At 45.9% G+C, this 20,495-nt stretch overlaps 1 protein-coding gene across 1 annotated transcript in view; it reads right to left on the bottom strand.

Moving 5' to 3' along the window:
- Positions 1 to 384: 384 nt before the first annotated feature.
- The window catches only part of FRMPD3 (FERM and PDZ domain containing 3), a 152,702-nt gene continuing 132,591 nt past the window's right edge, over positions 385 to 20,495 (bottom strand). The window contains exons 15-16 of the mRNA XM_073600651.1: positions 6,588 to 7,454; positions 385 to 5,044 (exon numbers count right to left, since the gene is read on the bottom strand). Coding sequence (XP_073456752.1) covers positions 2,577 to 5,044; positions 6,588 to 7,454 — 3,335 coding nt within the window. The 3' untranslated portion in view covers positions 385 to 2,576. The remainder of the gene's footprint in view (positions 5,045 to 6,587; positions 7,455 to 20,495) is intronic.

Here is a 20,495-nt window from a genome sequence, read left to right as displayed (position 1 = left end):
CAATTGTTGACAGACTTAACTCCATAGAAAACTCCACAGAAAGCCACTCTAAGTAGAAAATAATATACCAACAGGTTTATTACCCTGATCTAGTCTATGATTTTTTTTTCTCAGTTGTGAGATACCTTCAGCTTACCATACGAGATAGTGAGAAGAATGTTGTGGGTACAAATTGATCCAATTGAAATTTACTCTGCACACCATTTATTATAAATAATTTCTGGTATTAGGATATAATAGGATTTAAATTCGGATCAGCTAAGCTACAATTATATTGAATAAATACACAAGTAGTATATTTTTGCCTTTCTCGCAGATTCTTTGGTCTATGCAGACATCCAGTACAATATAGAATGTTGTTCCTCCAATCACCTTCTCCTCCTATTGTTTTTTTTTTTTTTTTTTTGTAGCATTGTTTCAGTAATATAAATCTATAGCTTTCTGAAGGTGAAAGGCAAGACGAAAGCATGTCACAGTGGGACTGGTAGCTATGTACAGAGGCAATTAATAGTATTATTCGATTTTATACATGTGAAGGCATTGATGACTATCATAGAAACGTATTCACCAGAGGAACTTAGTGAGTTAACAGTTCTGCTCCACAATCTATCATTATTTAATACACCACCTTGATATTCTGCTCCTAAAAACATTTTTATTTTTTCCCATTCGCACGTTAAGGCTGACAGGCTAATATTAAGAGAGTTATGGGAATAATAACTTCCCTAACAAAAAATTGATCTGAACAAATTTAAAGTGTCTAGGCAAAATTAAAAAAAAAATAAAATCATATTTAGAACATTTTGTCCACCATGTGCACATTTCCCATGTTTAGTCTTTAAAATTACTGCAAGTACCTAAAATACCGTTGATCTTGCAAGAAGTTCAGTGAGCTTCTAGCCTTTTGTAGTGAGCTGACAATGCTGCCCTCAAATCCAAAGCTGTGTTGTCAGCCCTAAACTAAGGAATAAAATGTGACTACATAAAAGGAGCTGCAAACCAAAAGATAAAAGAGTCTAATTTCATTTATTGGTATTGTGCTAGAAGACATTCAATATTTTTCGGGGGGTCAAAGGCGCTCCCTCTTCATCAGGGCTACAAGAACACATAGTACACTGTAAAAATGATACTATGTTTTGTTGTAGCCCTGATGAAGAGGGAGTTCCTTTGACCCTCTGGATTGCGTGAAACGCGTTAACTGCTGTTCCCTGTTTGGAGTGTGTTGTTGTTTTGACATATTATACTATCAATAAAAGTACAAGATTTCCTTCTTCCATTAGAGTGCCGTACATCCTCTTTTTCTTCTTCTTGTACCTTCTTCTCCTTTTCTTGTTCTTCTTTGTATCACTGACGGCTGCGGACCGCACCCACACCCTAGGATACGCCTGAGCACTGGTCGACCAACCAGTGGTCCGTAATGATCCACAAGAAAATTTGGTGGTCCTCAGGGGTATCAACATTGTGGCGGATGTATACTGCCCAATGTTGTCTCCAGTGTTCTCAGTGCGCTCTGACAGTCCATGCTGTCTGCGCACATTGATACCCGATGCCTCCTCTGTACATTTGGCTCCCATGAACTCAGAGGGAGGCACCAGGAGTAGTGCAGAGAGCAGGAGATGAAGAAGGAGGGGACTTCCAATGGCAGCGCTGATCACAGACTGTGGGAGGGAGCATGGAGCTCAAACACTTGGCTGGATAAGGAGGTGGGAGCCAATGATGAGTCAGGGTAAGGCAGCAGTGTAATGCAGTGTGGGGGGGGGGGCAGAGAGCCGGAGCATTGTGTGTAAAAGGCAGCAGTGTGATCCAGGGGGGGAGGGGGACAGAAAACTGGAGCATTGTGTGTATAAGGCAGCAGTGTGATTCATGGTAGGGGGGCAGAGAGCCGGAGAATTGTGTGTTTAAGGCGTGTACAATTCATGTTAGTGGTCCTTGGGATTCAAAAATTGTAAGTTTAGTGAGGTCCGAAAGGTTGGCGACCACTGCACCGGAGGAACAGAAATTCTGTGGGCCAAATGCGTTGGCTGTCTTTTAGCACAATACCAAAAAATTAAATTGGACTCTTTAGCGTCTGGAGCTCCTTCCATGTGTGAACATTTTTTTCTGGTAACTTGCTGGTGTCCACTGGAGAGTAGCCTTGTCTATCGTGAGCAGCCTAACCTCAGTGAGCTCTTTAAATGTTTTTGCCCTCTCAATACTTTGTATAAACTTATATAAACTTATATCCAAGTCCCAACACCTCTTGGATGTCTTTCTTTTTTTCATTGGAGTAAAAACTACGGAATGCCTCCTTTCATGCATGACGAGAGAAGGACGTGCTCTGTGGTTGAGCAGAAGAGAACTGAGGAGGGAGTGACAACACTTGTTGGGATTTCAGTGCGGCAGTGAGGGTGTTGTCAGCTCAAAACAGGAACTAGGAACCCATTGGACTTCCTGCAAATCAATCAGTATTTTTCTGCACTTGTAGCATTTTTAAAGGGATAAAACATGGGGAAATGTGTACGTATTGGAGATATGCACAATATATGTTTTGTTTTTTTTTTACTTTGCCCAGACATGCACTTTAACCGTGCTTTCACTTACTGTTTGCTCATCAAAGATTTGATCGAACGAGAAAAAGTACTAACTGCCGTGGCTACAGTGGCAGACTGCTTGGCTAACTGTCCTACCACAGTATTACACTGTGCAACTGTCCGTGTACTAGATTCTTCTGCTGCCCGGAGCAAGAAAGTATAATTTCGCACCACTTCTTCTACTTTCGCCAAGAGCTCCTGGCGCTGGCTTTCGGAACGGATCAAAAACACCAGTTTTACAAAAGTCTCAATCAGACTGCAGAGGACCTGAAAGCTGCAAGTCACTGCGGTGAGCATGTGCTCTGGGTTTTTATCTACGCCCGCCATTCTTCGACAGGAAGCCCGGAACTCCTTAAATCGCATGGTCAGCTCTTGTTTGCGTTGGCTGAGATGCATGGAGTCTAGCTTGGGCTCTCCAGCCTCAGTGCTGACGACGCATTGGCGCAGCACGGTAAGGAGTTCGCTGGTATCACGTTGCACGGACATGAAGCCATCGGGAAGGGAATAGGAACGTCCATGCAGAGCATTCACCTTGGCCAGACTGCCCTCAAAGGTAGCTGTGCGAAGATCGATCTCTTGTGTCTGATTATCTTCGTGGGCACTGCACACACTGGCGTCTAGTACTTGAAGGGTCTGGCTTAACAGTGGGGTGGTCTCTGAATTTAAGCTTATTCCTGGAAGAATCTGCATGGGAATGGAGTATGATAATTCATCCCTGTCACTGCTCTCATCAGCCGAGGAGCACCGTCGACAGTTGAAGCAGTGGCGGATGGAGCAACATTTCTCCCCTGGAATTATGTTTTCCTCTGCAGGCAATTTTGATTGGACTGCAAACACTTCTTCCTCTACCGGTAGAGACACCAAAGGCTTTCTCTCCTCTCGGTTCCCCATCAAATCTGTCGTTTTGCTTTTAAACATGGGAGGCTCCACCTCTTTCTTTTGCGGTTTAGCACTGGGCGGGTTACATGGCACTTCTTTTTTTTTAACTTCACTGGAGCTAAGCTTTTGAGGCAGATTTGAAGAATCTCGCGTTTCACTGGTCGAAAGACATGAAGTTACCTTCTCAGATCCCCGTGACTCCAGACTGGAGGAACGCACGAGTCGTGGGTGACCTGTGCCCCGTGCTCTTGGCCTGTTCCTTGGTTCGGGCTCTACAGAACTGCTGGGTGGGACATGGATACCTCTTGTGATACGCTTACAATCACAGCTACGTCGTTGCTCACGAGACATTCCTGGCACTTTTTGAAGAGGACTGCTACGCACCTGACATGAGCAAGGTCTAGGCACCAGGGGGTAAAGGATTTCTTGACGTGGCCCGCCTATTTTGCCCTGTGGTCTAAGCAGTTCTTCAAGGAACTCCATCTCATACTGCTTAACTTTGCGCAGCTGGGCTTGCCGTTCATCGGTTTCACGTCTCATTCTCGTGGGAAATGTGGCAGAAAAAAGTTTTCGTAACTTTAAAGGTCCTCGGTTCCTAGGTTTAGCACATTCGTCCAGCTCAACTGGAGCAGGCACTTTTTCAGGAATAGTTGGGGCTACTGTTTTATCCGTTTCAGATTTGACCTTGACTTTCGCATTGTCAGTATTAAACATGAAGATGTTTGGAATGGATGGAACGTGTTCCTTTTTCTCATCTTTCTCAACATCTTCCTGCTTTCTTTTACTAACATTTTTCAAAGCTACATCATCAACATGAGTTTTTGTTATTTCTTTTTTATCTGGCCTCTTGTGGCTTAAGTGTTTTTCTTCAAGGCTCATGGCCGAGCAAGCTTTAGCATGCAGTCTCTCGTCATCTGTTGGGGACAAATTAAGAACTTCATGGTTCCCATTTACAGGTTTATCTAAGTTGACTGCAGAGGGCTCTCCTGGTGATAGTCTACACCCACATGGGCTATCTAAGGATTTTTTTTCTTTCTCGCTATCTCTATCATTTAACATGGCTGATAAAGTGCTCTGCACAATTGGATTTGCCGATAAAAAACCTGCCTCTGAAGAGTCTTCTGTTGAATCTGTGGCCGTGTTGGAACTCTTTTTTGGCAGATTCTGGGAAATCTTTGAAGGTTCTGTGGGAGTGGATGAACTCGTACCTTCTGTAGGTTTTTCAGGGGATGCAAGTATGGACACACCATTATTTAAGTTGAATTTTGGGCTTGAAGGGACAGACGCTTGCTGTAGGCTGATACCGGTCAAACTTTGTTGTAACAGAGCAGGTTTTAGTAAGGGGCTAGTTTCTCTGCCCAAAGAGTAAGGAGAAGCAAGGACAGCCTGAGCAGCGCAAGTCTGTATTCTAAATGGAAGGTCCTTCCGGGAAAGAAGACTTTCCTTGTTGAGGTGGTGGGCCAGGAAGTAGGCAGTGTTGTGATGTTGCTTTAAGGCAGTAACCATTTCTGATACATCAGTTAGCTCTGAAGAGTTAGTTTCATGGCCGGAATCCATGGAGGATTCTGGAGTGATAGCAGCAAGGACAATGAGGCCTGCAAAACAGAAATATATTTACCCTAGTTATGTAAAACAGACTGGCACAATAGGATAGAGTAGGGAACAGTTAAACCCTCTGCAAAGACTAAGATTTGAGGGGCAAATCCTCCAACAGGGTCATCCGTTTCTGACCTCCATGTGACCAAAATGTCAATAGATTAGGTGCAAAAAAAGTCATCTGACATATAATTGACCTGTGTAGAGAAACTGCTAACATCTGTATAAAAACAATATTCTGAAAGCTCCTAAAAAATTTTAATCAGCCTTTCTCAAGCTTCTTGTCCCAGAGGAACCGTTGAAATAATTGTTAGGTCTTGGAGTACCCTTGCTAATGTCAATTCATTGGGGGGCAGGTAAAAAATGCTCCTTACATTGGTGGCCAGTGGGAAGAACGTCCTTTACATTGTTGACAAGTGGGAAGAATGTCCCTTACATCGGTGCCAGTGAGAGGAATGCCCCTTACATTAGTAATCAGTGGGAAGAATGCCGCTAACATTGGTGGCCAGTGGGAATAATGTCCCTTACATTGGTGACCATTGGGAGGAATGCCCCTTACATTGGTGGCCAGTGGAAAGAATGCCCCTTACATTGGTGGGCAGTGGGAAGAATGTCCCTTACATTGGTGGCCATTGGGAAGAATGTGCCTTATATTGGTGGCCAGTTAGGAAGAATATCCCTTACATTGGTGGCCAGTGCGAAAAATGTCCCTTGCATTGGTGGTCAGTGGGAAGAATGTCTCTTACATTGTTGACAAGTGGGAAGAATGTCCCTTACATTGCGGTCAAGTGGGAAGAATGTCCCTTACATTGGTGGCCAGTAGGAAGAATGCCCTTACATTGGTGGCCAGTGGGAAGAATGTCCCTTACATTGGTGGCCAGTGGGAAGAATGTCCCTTACACTGGTGGCCAGTGGAAAGAATGTCCCTTAAATTGGTGGCCAGTTAGGAAGAATGCCCCTTACATTGGTGGCCAGTGGGAAGAATGCCCCTTGCATTGGTGGTCAGTGGGAAGAATGTCCCTTACATTGTTGGTCAGTGGGAAGAATGTCCCCCATATGGAGGTTGGTGGTGAGAATGCCAAAATTATAGATAGCTAAACAGAGCATTGGTGCAATGCAACTGGCTCTGCCAAGTGGCAATGAATCTATAACTAGGCAGACACCAACAAATGGGAGGACAATTTTCCACAGCTCAAGGAACCCTTAGCAACCTCTGAAGCAGTTTTTCTCACTTGTGGTGCCATGGCAAAATAAAAATTATTATTATTATTTTTTATTATTATAAAATTATGAGTTGTCATTGAAACAAAAATAGATGGGAAATCTTCCATTGGGGACATTTCATACGACAGATGTCTAAGAGGGCATTTCTCTTATTTTTCGTTACTTCCTGTTGTTTCTACAGGATAGGAAGTCGAGGTAATTTGCCCAAATGACAGACAGTTGGCAATAAAACCTGTCATGGGTTGTAATCATTCCCTACTGTATCAAAAACAAAAAACACTTTTGGCATTAGAGATACTTTAACACATTTCAACCTACCTGCTGTGGACTGAGGTGCAGCACTAGGATAATCCTCAGAAGCAGCAAGAGCCTCCAGAGCTTGAAGGGTGGACACTAGAGCATCATCCAGCTCCCTTGCATGGTCTCTGACTGTCCTTGTCTGGACGCTGTCGATTAAAGTGACTGGTAACTCTTCATAGCCAAACACAGGGTTCACATTTGCTTTTTTATGTTCCCTGCCCTTTTCATGGCCCTTTTCAATGGTCCGCTTTGGGTCCTCCTCATCAGAACTGTTGTCTCCAAATCCCGGTGGTGGGGGTGCAGCAGAAGGCAAAAAGGTTGCAGTCTCACCTACGTCCCGATCAACTGCCAAGCCCTCTCCTTTACGTCTACCTTCTTGTTCCTCCTTATGTTTCTTGTTTTCTGGAGGTGGTAAGGATATGAGGTCTACTGAATTGTCTCTACAGGTGGATGACCCACATGAATTCACACACTTCACATCCATCCCACCTCCCCCAGACCGATTCTTCAGTTTGGCTTTGCAGGAGTCACAGTAGAATTGGGTGCCCTCCACTTTCACCTGGCTGTCCATAGTGAAGGAACGGGACCTGCAGACTTCGGGCGGATCCGGTTCACCCTGCGATCCAGGTTGGCAGGATGCCCCCTTGGGTGTGGGATCAGATTTTGTTCTTGGTCTGGCCTCCTCTGCAACAACATTCTGGTTGACATCTCTCCCCTTCTTGTCCCGTAGATGGAGGTAGCACAGACTGATAGACTCCGGGTTCTCTGGTGGGGTGTGGGGTTCAGGAGCTGAGCCCTTTCCGGCGAAGTCTGTAGATAGGTTGGAGGAGGTTGTTGCCTTAGCAGAAGCTGACATGCGTGACACTGTGGGCAGACTGATGTGATCTACAAGGAAGACGTAAATTTGTAAAATTATTGCCACTTTAATAATTTTTCTACAATACGAATTACTATTTGAAAAGTCAACGTAGAAGAAAATATTTTTATAGCAAAAGTTTGCAAGTTGTCCCTTTTGATGATATTCTTGAATAGCAGGGCCTTATTATATATACATATACAAATGCATAATATGCATATATATATATATATATATATATATATATATATATATATATATATATATATATATATATTAAATACAAGTACAGTATATAAAAAAATTACATATACTTACCTATGCTGAGGGCACTCAGATGGAGTCACATGATTGAGTCCCAGTGTCAGCTGTCGTGCAGAGGAGAGATTGCTGACAAATCAGCTGTAGAGCCTGACGTGATGACGTCACCCATAGGCTTACTATGGGGCATCCGTTGTCAGCTGTCCCTCCTCTACACTGCAGCCAGGTGCTGGGAGCCGATATAGGTAAGTATACAGATGTTTCCTTTCAAAAGGTAGATAGAATAGGTATAAATGGAGGTGGGAGCAGATTTAAGTATAGTTAGTGTTTGACTGAACTTCCAGTTTAAATGTACTTTCCCCATTAATTCCAATGGATTTAGCCAAAATGGTAAAAATCTTCCAACATTTACCAGTTTTTATGCAATTTTTGAATGAAAAATCTCAAATTCGCTCCACCTAAATTGCAACACACCTGTTTGGTGAATGTCATGTGTGATATTGGGGGGGGGGTTAAGCTCTAGTGATAGATGCATTTTAGTGCAGTGAGTCCACGTCAGACAGACGTTATAGGTGAGGGCCCGGTAGCCCGCATTTATTAAAGAGAAAAAAACAAACCAAAAGTCCATCCAGGAATCCCACGCAGGGGTTTAAACTTCATTCAGACATAAATGAAAACATACCGAGCCTCCTTGTCAGCAGTACCTCTGCTTGCTCCCAACCGAGTTCAATTCCTTCCAGCCCCCTCTCCGTCACACATGTTTACTACTTAGTAAATATGCTCCTATGACATAATGACTGGATAATATACCATAACAGGGGCGGACTGACCATTCGGTCACTCGGTCGCCGACCGAGGGCCCGACGTCAGGAGGGGCCCCATGAGCTGCTCAGTCAGCAGCGGAAAAAAGCCGCCCGCCGCACCGCACGAAAACCCCGTCCTCCCGGTCACCGTGGCCAGCCCGCTGCCAGAGCAGACCTCGGCTTAGGATGAGAGAGGCTCTGTCAGCAGGGAGGGGCAGGGCAGAGAGCTCCACTGACGCTCTGACCCTGCCCTGCCCCGCCCCTCCTCATGTAGTCTGAGTCTGTATAGAGCGTCTCTCCTGCACTTCTGAGAGCTCCGCTCTGGACCACAAAAATCCCCGCCCCTACCGACGAAAGCCCAGCCCCCTACTGACGAAAGCCCCGCCCCCTACCGACGAAAGCCCCACCCCCGGACCTCTGAGAGCGGGAGGTGAGCCCGACTGGTCAGGTAGGTCCTTCTGCCTACCGTAGATACCCGGCCTGTAGACCCCTTTTTTTTTTGCTAAAGCATCCCTGGAAATGTTGTTTATCCCCCTGTATAGCTGTGCATTGCTGAAAGTTTGAATTTTAAAACTGGCTACCTGGTCATCTCCTGTAGTCGCATCCTCAGTCTGGTTATCTCCTGTAGTCGCATTCGCAGTCTGGTTACTTACTGTAGTCGCATTCGCAGTCTGGTTATCTCCTGTTGTCGCATTCGCAGTCTCTGGTTATCTCCTGTTGTCGCATTCGCAGTCTCTGGTTATCTCCTGTAGTCGCATTCGCAGTCTGGTCATTTCCTGTAGTCGCATTCGCAGTCTGGTCATTTCTTGTAGTGGCATTCGCAGTCTATGGTTATCTCCTGTAGTCACAGTCGCAGTCTCTGGTTATTTCCTGTAGTTGCATTCGCAGTCTCTGGTTATTTAATGTAGTCGCATTCGCAGTCTCTGGTTACTTCCTGTAGTTGCATTCGCAATCTGGTTATTTCCTGTAGTCGCATTCGCAGTCTGGTTACTTCCTGTAGTCACATTCGCAGTCTGGTTACTTCCTGTAGTCGCATTCGCAGTCTGGTTATCTCCTGTTGTCGCATTCGCAGTCTCTGGTTATCTCCTGTAGTCGCATTCACAGTCTCTGGTTATCTCCTGTAGTCGCATTCGCAGTCTGGTCATTTCCTGTAGTCGCATTCGCAGTCTATGGTTATCTCCTGTAGTCACATTCGCAGTCTCTGGTTATTTCCTGTAGTTGCATTCGCAGTCTCTGGTTATTTAATGTAGTCGCATTCGCAGTCTCTGGTTACTTCCTGTAGTTGCCTTCGCAATCTGGTTATTTCCTGTAGTCGCATTCGCAGTCTGGTTACTTCCTGTAGTCGCATTCGCAGTCTGGTTATTTCCTGTAGTCGCATTAGCAGTCTCTGGTTATTTCTTGTAGTCGCATTCGCAGTCTGGTTATCTCCTGTAGTCGCATCCCCAGTCTCTGGTCATCTCCTGTAGTCGCATTCGCAGTCTGGTTATTTCCTGTAGTCGCATTCGCAGTCTGGTTATTTTCTGTAGTTGCATTCCCAGTCTGGTTATCTCCTGTAGTCGCATGCCTAGTCTCTGGTTATCTCCTGTAGTCGCATTCGCAGTCTGGTTATCTCCTGTAGTCGCATTCGCAGTCTGGTTATTTCCTGTAGTCGCATCCCCAGTCTGGTTATCTCCTGTAGTCGCATTCGTAGTCTGGTTATTTCCTGTAGTTGCATTCGCAGTCTCTGGTCATCTCCTGTAGTCGCATCCCCAGTCTCTGGTTATCTCCTGTAGTCGCATTCGCAGTCTGGTTATTTCCTGTAGTTGCATTCGCAGTCTCTGGTTATCTCCTGTAGTCGCATTCGCAGTCTGGTTATCTCCTGTAGTCGCATTCGCAGTCTGGTTATTTCCTGTAGTCGCATCCCCAGTCTGGTTATTTCCTGTAGTTGCATTCGCAGTCTCTGGTCATCTCCTGTAGTCGCATCCCCAGTCTCTGGTTATCTCCTGTAGTCGCATTCGTAGTCTGGTTATTTCCTGTAGTTGCATTCGCAGTCTCTGGTCATCTCCTGTAGTCGCATCCCCAGTCTCTGGTTATCTCCTGTAGTCGCATTCGCAGTCTGGTTATTTCCTGTAGTTGCATTTGCAGTCTCTGGTCATCTCCTGTAGTCGCATTCGCAGTCTCTGGTTATTTCCTGTAGTCGCATCCCCAGTCTCTGGTCATCTCCTGTATTCGCATTCGCAGTCTCTGGTTATTTCCTGTAGTCGCATTCGCAGTCTGGTTATTTCCTGTAGTCGCATTCGCAGCCTCTGGCTATTTCCTGTAGTCGCATTCGCAGTCTGGTTATTTTCTGTAGTTGCATTCCCAGTCTGGTTATCTCCTGTAGTCGCATGCCTAGTCTCTGGTTATCTCCTGTAGTCGCATTCGCAGTCTGGTTATCTCCTGTAGTCGCATTCGCAGTCTGGTTATTTCCTGTAGTCGCATCCCCAGTCTGGTTATCTCCTGTAGTCGCATTCGTAGTCTGGTTATTTCCTGTAGTTGCATTCGCAGTCTCTGGTCATCTCCTGTAGTCGCATCCCCAGTCTCTGGTTATCTCCTGTAGTCGCATTCGCAGTCTGGTTATTTCCTGTAGTTGCATTCGCAGTCTCTGGTTATCTCCTGTAGTCGCATTCGCAGTCTGGTTATCTCCTGTAGTCGCATTCGCAGTCTGGTTTTTTCCTGTAGTCGCATCCCCAGTCTGGTTATCTCCTGTAGTCGCATTCGTAGTCTGGTTATTTCCTGTAGTTGCATTCGCAGTCTCTGGTCATCTCCTGTAGTCGCATCCCCAGTCTCTGGTTATCTCCTGTAGTCGCATTCGCAGTCTGGTTATTTCCTGTAGTCGCATTCGCAGTCTGGTTATTTCCTGTAGTTGCATTCGCAGTCTCTGGTCATCTCCTGTAGTCGCATTCGCAGTCTCTGGTTATTTCCTGTAGTCGCATCCCCAGTCTCTGGTCATCTCCTGTATTCGCATTCGCAGTCTCTGGTTATTTCCTGTAGTCGCATTCGCAGTCTGGTTATTTCCTGTAGTCGCATTCGCAGCCTCTGGTTATTTCCTGTAGTCGCATTCGCAGTCTGGTTATTTTCTGTAGTTGCATTCGCAGTCTGGTTATTTTCTGTAGTTGCATTCGCAGTCTGGTTATCTCCTGTAGTCGTATCCCCAGTCTGGTTATCTCCTGTAGTCGCATCCCTAGTCTCTGGTTATCTCCTGTAGTCGCATTCGCAGTCTGGTTATTTCCTGTAGTCACATTTGCAGTCTGGTTATCTCCTGTAGTCGCATCCCTAGTCTCTGGTCATCTCCTGTAGTCGCATCCCCAGTCTCTGGTCATCTCCTGTAGTCGCATCCCCAGTCTCTGGTTATCTCCTGTAGTCGCATTCGCAGTCTGGTTATTTCCTGTAGTCGCATTCGCAGTCTGGTTATTTCCTGTAGTTGCATTCGCAGTCTCTGGTTATTTCCTGTAGTTGCATCCCCAGTCTCTGGTTATTTCCTGTAGTCGCATCCCCAGTCTGGTTATTTCCTGTAGTCGCATTCGCAGCCTCTGGTTATTTCCTGTAGTCACATTCGCAGCCTCTGGTTATTTCCTGTAGTCGCATTCGCAGTCTGGTTATTTTCTGTAGTTGCATTCGCAGTCTGGTTATCTCCTGTAGTCGCATCCCTAGTCTCTGGTTATCTCCTGTAGTCGCATTCGCAGTCTGGTTATTTCCTGTAGTTGCATTCGCAGTCTCTGGTTATCTCCTGTTGTCGCATTCGCAGTCTCTGGTTATCTCCTGTTGTCGCATTCGCAGTCTCTGGTTATCTCCTGTAGTCATTTATGATATCTATGGCTATGCATATTTATTGAATCCATATTGAGCGTTATATTTGATTGGCTGTTTGCTTCTGCTTAGGCCTGGCAAACACGCACAATCGCACATGATGATGACTTCATCATCATGTGCGTGATTGTGATTGTGCGTGTGTGCCAAGCAGAAGCAGCCAATCAAATATAGTGCTCAATATGGATTAAATAAATATTGGGAAGATTGTTCCTTCCATTGGTGATCAGTGGGAAGAATGTTCCTTACATTGGATGTCAGTGAAAAGAATGTTTCTATACATTGGTGGTCAGTGGGAAGAATGTTCCTTACATTGGTGGTCAGTGGGAAGAATGTTCCTTACATTGGTGGTCAGTGGGAAGAATGCTCCTTACATTGGTGATCAGTGAGAAGAATGTTCCTTACATTGGTGATCAGTGAGAAGAATGTTCCTTACATTGGTGATCAGTGAGAAGAATGTTCCTTACATTGGTGATCAGTGAGAAGAATGCTCCTTACATTGGTGATCAGTGAGAAGAATGTTCCTTACATTGGTGATCAGTGAGAAGAATGATCCTTACATTGGTGATCAGTGGGAAGAATGCTCCTTACATTGGTGATCAGTGGGAAGAATGTTTCTATACATTGGTGGTCAGTGGGAAGAATGTTTCTATACATTGGTGGTCAGTGAGAAGAACATTCCTTACATTGGTGGTCAGTGAGAAGAATGTTCCTTACATTGGTGATCAGTGGGAAGAATGCTCCTTACATTGGTGATCATTGGGAAGAATGCTCCTTACATTGGTGATCAGTGAAAATGATATAAAGTTAATAAAAAAAAAAAAAAAAAATGTAAAGCACCCCCATGATCCCCACACATGCTCTATATGAAAAGCTTTATGTAGGATGAGCACATGTATGTAAACGTGTCTATAGACGCAAATGCTGGACACGGGAGCCCACCTGCAAGGTAACCCCCCCCCCCCCCCGGGAGAGCGCTTCTCCTAGGGAGTTATCTGATGTGGGGAGGAGCCGCGAGAGCCACCCCCAGATGTCAAGGTTCGTAGCCATTCTGTGCAAAACGAGCTGCACAGTGGAGGCAAGTATGATATGTTTGTTATTTAAAAAAAAAAAAAAAAAAAAAGAGCCTTTACAATCTTTTTAATTTTGGAAAGGTACCATTGTTGCACTTTCTTTAATGTAATTCTGTGACGAACGCATGTAGTGTGGGCAGTGCAAAATGTAGGTGGGGATTTGTGTGGGTGTGGCTTGAGTGTGGGTGGGAACACATGAGCGGGGACAGGGGGCCCCAGGATCTCCTATTGCCCGGGGGCCCCATGAGTTGTCAGTCCGCCCCTGTACCATAAAACCCCCTATTATCAGACATTCCTCTCATAAATGATAAGTGTAACCCCCTAATAAATGTTTAATGGGGTATCACAAACTTCTCTGTCTGTGGCTGAGTGAGCAAAGTAGTGTAGGTGTCAGTAAAAGCTTGTGAGAAACCCTGATATAACCTGAAAGTGTAAACTTCTCTAATTGTAAAGCCTTGTATTTCCAATGACCATGCATTTGGAATGCGCTGAGGAACGCATAAGGTGTGCATGGACCCCACAGCCTAAAAAACTAGACGGTTATGAGCAGAGTAGTTCGAGTGCGGTCACACTATGACTTAATGATGGTTAGCCTTGAGAGTGGGACCTATCACCGAAACATCCTGTACAACCTCCACGGGGCAACATCTGTCACAGTAGTACAGTACACAAAAGAAGAGAGCGCAAAGCCGCCCTACTGTAACTCGGCTTTAATATGGTAAAGTTAAAAACACTGCAATGGTCAAACTCACATTGTGTGAAGATAGATACAGCATAAGGATTCTGTAACGGAACGTCCCACACTCCGCTTGAGTGCTTCCGTCAGTATACCACTTCCTCCCAGTCTGGATACAGATATCAGATATTCCAACTGCTCCCAAGCACAAAACAAGGCGAGACTTGCTTCACTGCTAACATGGACTAACTCTTTATTTGAGATCTCACACAAATATATACAGCAGAATGATTAAAACCTAACCTAATTAACATGAGCTAATTTACTAAATCATTTACCCAGACCAGATGACTCAGAGACATGACCTGTAGGAGTAGACTGTTCGTCTCCTAGCCAGTCCTGGAGGCTAATGTGATCAGCTCACTCAATTAACAGGTTGAATTCAGAATCAAACAAACCAATAATAGTCTCTACATACATCCTGGGAGATTTTGTGGACAAATATTACTGTCCCATTTTAAGTAGTCCAAGATATATTTTCTCACTCACCCTGTGCCACGTAAGCACAGGGTGACTTAGACATAAGAGGTGTATGGGGAGCTGAAACAAGGGCATCCCCTACTTTCCAAGGGATTCTGAGTTCCACTGGCCCTCCCGTCACATCTCTCCCCTTTCGGCAGAAGACTAACACAGGAGGAGACCCCAGACGGGTTGACTCCGAAATTAGTCAGTAGTTCCAGTCCTCTAATGCCTGTATCCACACAGTACCCCAAATAAATTGTTCCAAACAAAGCATTACTCACCCAGCCAACCTCTGCCTCTCTCAGAGAACATATCTGCCGCTGGGGAGAGGCCTTCTCCCTGGAGTCCTTTCTGCCGCTGGAGAGAAGACAGGGTGACTGGGCTCACTCCGTCATGCTGTTGGGGATCTGGGCCGACTGCCCAGCATCCCTGGGGTATACAGGTAGAGACTGAAGTCCCATCCACCTTCACAGGAAATCCATCCTCTGTTAGTTGAGGGCAGAGTCCAGCAGTTCTCGGCCCTGTTGCCAGCCCTTCTACTGGAAACCCCACACCATCTGCTCCGGCTAACTGTTGGGGAGGGAGGCCGACTGCCCCGCCTCCCTGGAACTCTGTAGTTGTTGCCGGTGCTGGGCAGAGGTTGGTAGCACTCTGCCCGGTTGCCAGTGCTTCAACTGGGGAAGTTCCTTGTAACTCCACAGATACTGCTGTTGGTGCCGGGCAGAGCACAGTGAAGTTTGGCCCCAATACCAGCTCTTCTGCTGGAGGATCATCAGGTTGTTCTTCCTCAGCAGAAAAGTCTATTAAGTCCCCTACCTCTATAACTGGTGTCTGGGGATAGAGATTCACCATCTCCTGTCCATGGAGCTCAGAAGATGCTATCAGTGCTGGGCAGAGGTTAGCAGAGCTCTGCTCTGTTGTCAGCACTTCAGGTTTGGGGACGGCAATCTCCAGATTTTCCACTGCCGGTTCTCTGGCATGCTGCTGGACAGGCACATTCCTCCATCCAAGATAATCCCATGCAGAAACAGGATCATCAAGGTCAGTCAGCACTTGCTGCATCCGCCATAAGACCTCCGCCTCCATAGCTGCTGGGGCAGGTTGGCAAAGCACACTATTACTCTGCCACATTGCCGACTCTTCAGCCAGGATTTCAGAGTTGTCAACTGGTAATTCCTGATAGTCCCAGGCAAAGGGAGTCCAGCCCTGGCACCGAGCAACATCTAGCAGCAGTTTGTAGGCGATCCCCAGCTCCCATTCCTGAATGGCCAGAAACTCCAAATCTTCCTGTGCCCAGTGCACTTCCGAAATGTTCAGTAGCCCTTCTCTGAAATCCATGATTTCATCCACTCGCCACTCCAAATCACTCTCAAAGTTAGGGTCCCCTGTCAGCTTCATATACAACAGTCCCAAGCCGCCGTAGCTTAAGCCTTCCATTGGGCTGTCATCCGCTATCCAGGGACATGCTTGGGATACATGCCACCGGAGGGCTCTGTAGCTCTCATTCAGCTACATCTCTGCCCAGACCAGCCTGCTTAATTCAGCTGTCTGCTCCTTGTGCGATTTTTCTCCCAAAAGCCGCACCCACAATCCGTACTGCGACCAGTACCTTTCCTGGATGGAGGGGAGAACTTTTCCCTGGTGTTGCCGTCATGGGCTAGCGCTTCTTTCCAGAGTTTGTAGCGAATAACATCACACCATCCCAGCAGGACCTGCTCTGATACTGGTCCTCTGTGCTGTATCTGCATCTCTCACAACCTCCTTCTGAATTCCTCCTCCATGGCGGCTGGTATCTGTACCTCTCCTCTCCTCCCCTGCTATCCGGACCTTGGATCCAGGTGGAAGTTTGGATGTCCCAGACTGCAGGAAGCGTCCCGCTGCTTGCCACCAATGTAACGGAACGTCCCACACTCCGCTTGAGTGCTTCTATCAGTATACCACTTCCTCCCAGTCTGGATACAGATATCAGATATTCCAACTGCTCCCAAGCACAAAACAAGGCGAGACTTGCTTCACTGCTAACATGGACTATCTCTTTATTTGAGATCTCACACAAATATATACAGCAGAATGATTAAAACCTAACCTAATTAACATGAGCTAATTTACTAAATCATTTACCCAGACCAGATGACTCAGAGACATGACCTGTAGGAGTAGACTGTTCGTCTCCTAGCCAGTCCTGGAGGCTAATGTGATCAGCTCACTCAATTAACAGGTTGAGTTCAGAATCAAACAAACCAATAATAGTCTCTACATACATCCTGGGAGATATTGCGGACAAATATTACTGTCCCATTTTAAGTAGTCCAAGATATATTTTCTCACTCACCCTGTGCCAGGATAGCACAGGGTGACTTAGACATAAGAGGTGTATGGGGAGCTGAAACACGGGCATCCCCTACTTTCCAAGGGATTCTGAGTTCCACGGGCCCTCCCGTCACAGATTCCACTGTGGCCACACTCCTATAACCATGTCAAGATCCCTACAGGGGAAGGGGGAGTCGTGGACGTTCAACCTAGCTGCCTGGATCCTGGCAGCACATCTGAGGCTATCCACCACAACCCTCGAAGTGCAGATCCTAATGCGCATGTCTATGACCTGAGGAAGGAGGCCGTGCCTCCAAAACACGTTGTCATGGCAACTATTTGATGTCCTCACTCTCTTCCCCCTTGTATCCGTTTTGTGTGTCCTCGAAGAGCAGCGCTGGCTGGAATGGACGCATGCACATTAGAATCTGCACGTCAAGCGTGGTGGTGGATAGCTTTGGATGTGCTGCGAGGATTCAGGCAGCTGAGTTGAACGTCCAAGGCTCCCCCTTCCCCTGTCGGGATCTTGAGGAGGTTATAGGAGTGCGGCCACAGTGGAATCCTTATGCTGTAGCTATCTTCACACAATGTGAGTTTGACAATTGTAGTGTTTTTAACATACCATATTAAAACCGAGTTACACTAGGGTGGCTTTGTGCTCTCTTTTGTGTTTTGTCTTGATGTGTTCCTGCCACCCAGAGGATCCATAGAGAGCAGCAGCACCCTTTGACTTGTCTAATTATCAGCAATAGCCAGCTGGAGGGCTATATGTACTTTTGTGTGTACAGTAGTACAGTATAACGTTAAATTAATAATCTAGTGGTTGGGCTAAGGAAGAGCAAGTTTGTGGGGTCAGAGTGTGACAGATGGAGAAAAGTCATGGGAAGTGACAGGAAGAGCCATGATGATAAAAAAAAGTGCTGCTCAGATGTGTTCACATGGCAATGGTGGACAGAGGCTGCTGAGGAAACATCTCCAGGGTTGTGATCTGTCATGAGAGTACTGGTAAGGGTGGCCATGCAGACCAGGAGGTTGGTGTGGAAACATCTCCATGTTTGTGATCTGTCGTGAGATTACAGTTAAGAGTGGCCATGAGGGTGATACTTTTAGTGCCATGCAGATCAGGAGGTTGGTGAGGAAACATCTCCAGGTTTATGATCTGTTATGAGAGTACTAGTAAGGGTGGCCATGAAGGTGATACCTTTAATGCCAAATGGACCTGAAGTGCCCCATCATTGTTTTAGTGAAAGGAATAGTGCCCTATTGTTGGTGTCAGTGGAATGAATGGTGCTCTATTATTGGTATTTATGAAAGGAATGGTGCCCCATCATTGGTGTCTATAGGAGAAATGGTGCCCCATCATTGGTGTCTATAGGAGAAATGGTGCCCCATCCTTGTTGTCTGTGGGAAGAATGGTGCCCCATTATTGTTGTCTGTGGGAGGAATTGTGCCCCATCATTGGTGTCTGTGGGAGGAATAGTGCCCCATCATTGGTGTCAGTGGGAGGAATTGTTCCCCATCTTTGGTGTCAGTGGGAGGAATGGTGCTCCGTCATTGGTGTCAATGGATGGCATGGAGCCCCAAGAGCTGGATAAAGGCAAGCAAAGGGCCACATCTGGCCTGTGGGCTGCAGTTTGGAGACCACTGCTCCAGAGACAGGGAGGTGGGAAAGTGTCATGTTGCCACCACATTTGAAGGTGAAACTGTTATTTGTAAGTGAAGGGAGGGTGCTAAGAGAACTTTGGGTTGTGGTATGGTAGGTACAGAAGTGTCACAGGGGTACATCTGTTGGGATAGACCATGAGATTCATGCTCTAGAGACATGATGGTAGGGAATGGTCATGTTGCCACTGCGTTTGAAGGTGAAGCTGTTCTTTGTAGGTCAGTGGCTGTTGGACAGACAACAGTGTGTTGTGGTATAGTATATGGGCAAGAGTCATAGGGGTAAAGGTATTGGAAAGGACCATGAGATTCATGTCCAAGGGAAGAATGGAAGTGTTTCTACCACATTTGAAAGTAAAGCTGTTCCTTGTAAGTGAAGGGATGTTGGTCAAACAACAGCCAGTTCTGGTATAGGAGATGGGAAAGGGTCAGGGGGAGCAGGTATTGGCAAGGGCAATGTGATTTATGCTCTAGAGAAACAGGTGGGGAAGGATCATGTTGCCACCACATTTGTAGGCGAAGATGTTCTTTGTAAGTGAAGGAATGCTGAGCAGATAACAGTAGGTTGTGGCATAGTAGATGGGGAAGAGTCATGGGGGTACACGTATTGGGAAGGACCATGAGATTCATGCTCTAGGGAAGAAGGGAAGAGTTGCCACCCCATTTTAAGAGTGGGGGGAAAGAGTCATGAGGGTACAGGTATTAGGAATGGCCATAAGATGCTGTAGAGAAAGAAAGGTGGGGGAAGGGTAATGTTGTCACTACATTTGTGGTCTTTGTAGGTGAAGGGAGGTTGATGAGGCAACACTAGATTACTGTATGGTAGATGGGGTAGAGTCATAGGGGTACAGGTATTAGAAAGAACCATGAAATTTATGCGCTACAGACATGGAGGTGGGGAAGAGTTTTGTTGCCACCACGTTTGAGGAAGAAGCTGTTATCTCTAAGTAAGGGGAGGTTGGTGGGACAGCAGTAGATTGTGGTATAGTAGATCAGGAAGAGTCATGAAAGTACAGCTATTGGGAAGGACTATGAGATTCATGTTCTATAGACAGGAAAGTGGGGAAGAGTCATGTTGCCACCACATTTGAGGATAAAGCTGTTTTTTGTAAGTCAAAGGAGGCTGGTGAGGAAACGGCTCAGCTGTTCCATCTGCCAGCAGCAGAGGACTACAGGGGGCAAGTCATGTCTGTGCAATTGAGGGCCTTGCTGCTCCTCATAAGTGGGCTTTTCTACAATCTCATGTTTACTGGTTGTTTTTCACCACCTGAATATGTACCATGGTATTGGGTAGCTCCACATATGCTTTTCCATGCCAAAATAGAGGCAGTATTGTCACATATTTCAAAGAACACTGAGATAAGATTTTGACCTTTAACTATCAATTGCAAGCCCAACTTTAGCAATCAGCTTAGCATCCCGTGAGAAACTGTAGTCAATAATTTGTAGGAGCTGGAAGTGGACTTTCCATTGTAATTGACATCTCATTAGCCTCTGCCCCAGAATCTTGCCAGTACTGAAGTTTTTACAGTACTTAAAGCTGTTTACTAGATGTCATATGGATTTTGCGTTGTCTTCTTAATACCAGGAGACATGAGGTTTAGGTTATTTTTAACTTTGCTGGTTGTCGCAATGGTAATTCTGATCCTACAACACTTACGGAAAAAAATTTTCTCCACTATTATAAAATGTTACTTTATAAGTCGTATCTTGGACACATTGCCTAAAGTTATTATAGACTTATGCTGACTAATGCTGTGATTGTCCGGAGGAAATGCTGCCAATGTGATGTATGTTTTGTGTATAATGAGATGGCCATATGTCTCTTAGTCCCACGCTTTCTATTTCAGTAAGTGTCATCATTACCAGTAAACACAAATGTCTTCTCGAGTTATTCATAGTTTGATTGGACATGTCCAGCTGAAGTCGAAAGCC

The sequence above is a fragment of the Aquarana catesbeiana genome, linkage group LG09, assembly GCF_042186555.1.
Source record: "Aquarana catesbeiana isolate 2022-GZ linkage group LG09, ASM4218655v1, whole genome shotgun sequence".
NCBI lineage: Eukaryota > Metazoa > Chordata > Amphibia > Anura > Ranidae > Aquarana > Aquarana catesbeiana.
This window is presented reverse-complemented; position numbering and strand designations above follow the sequence as displayed.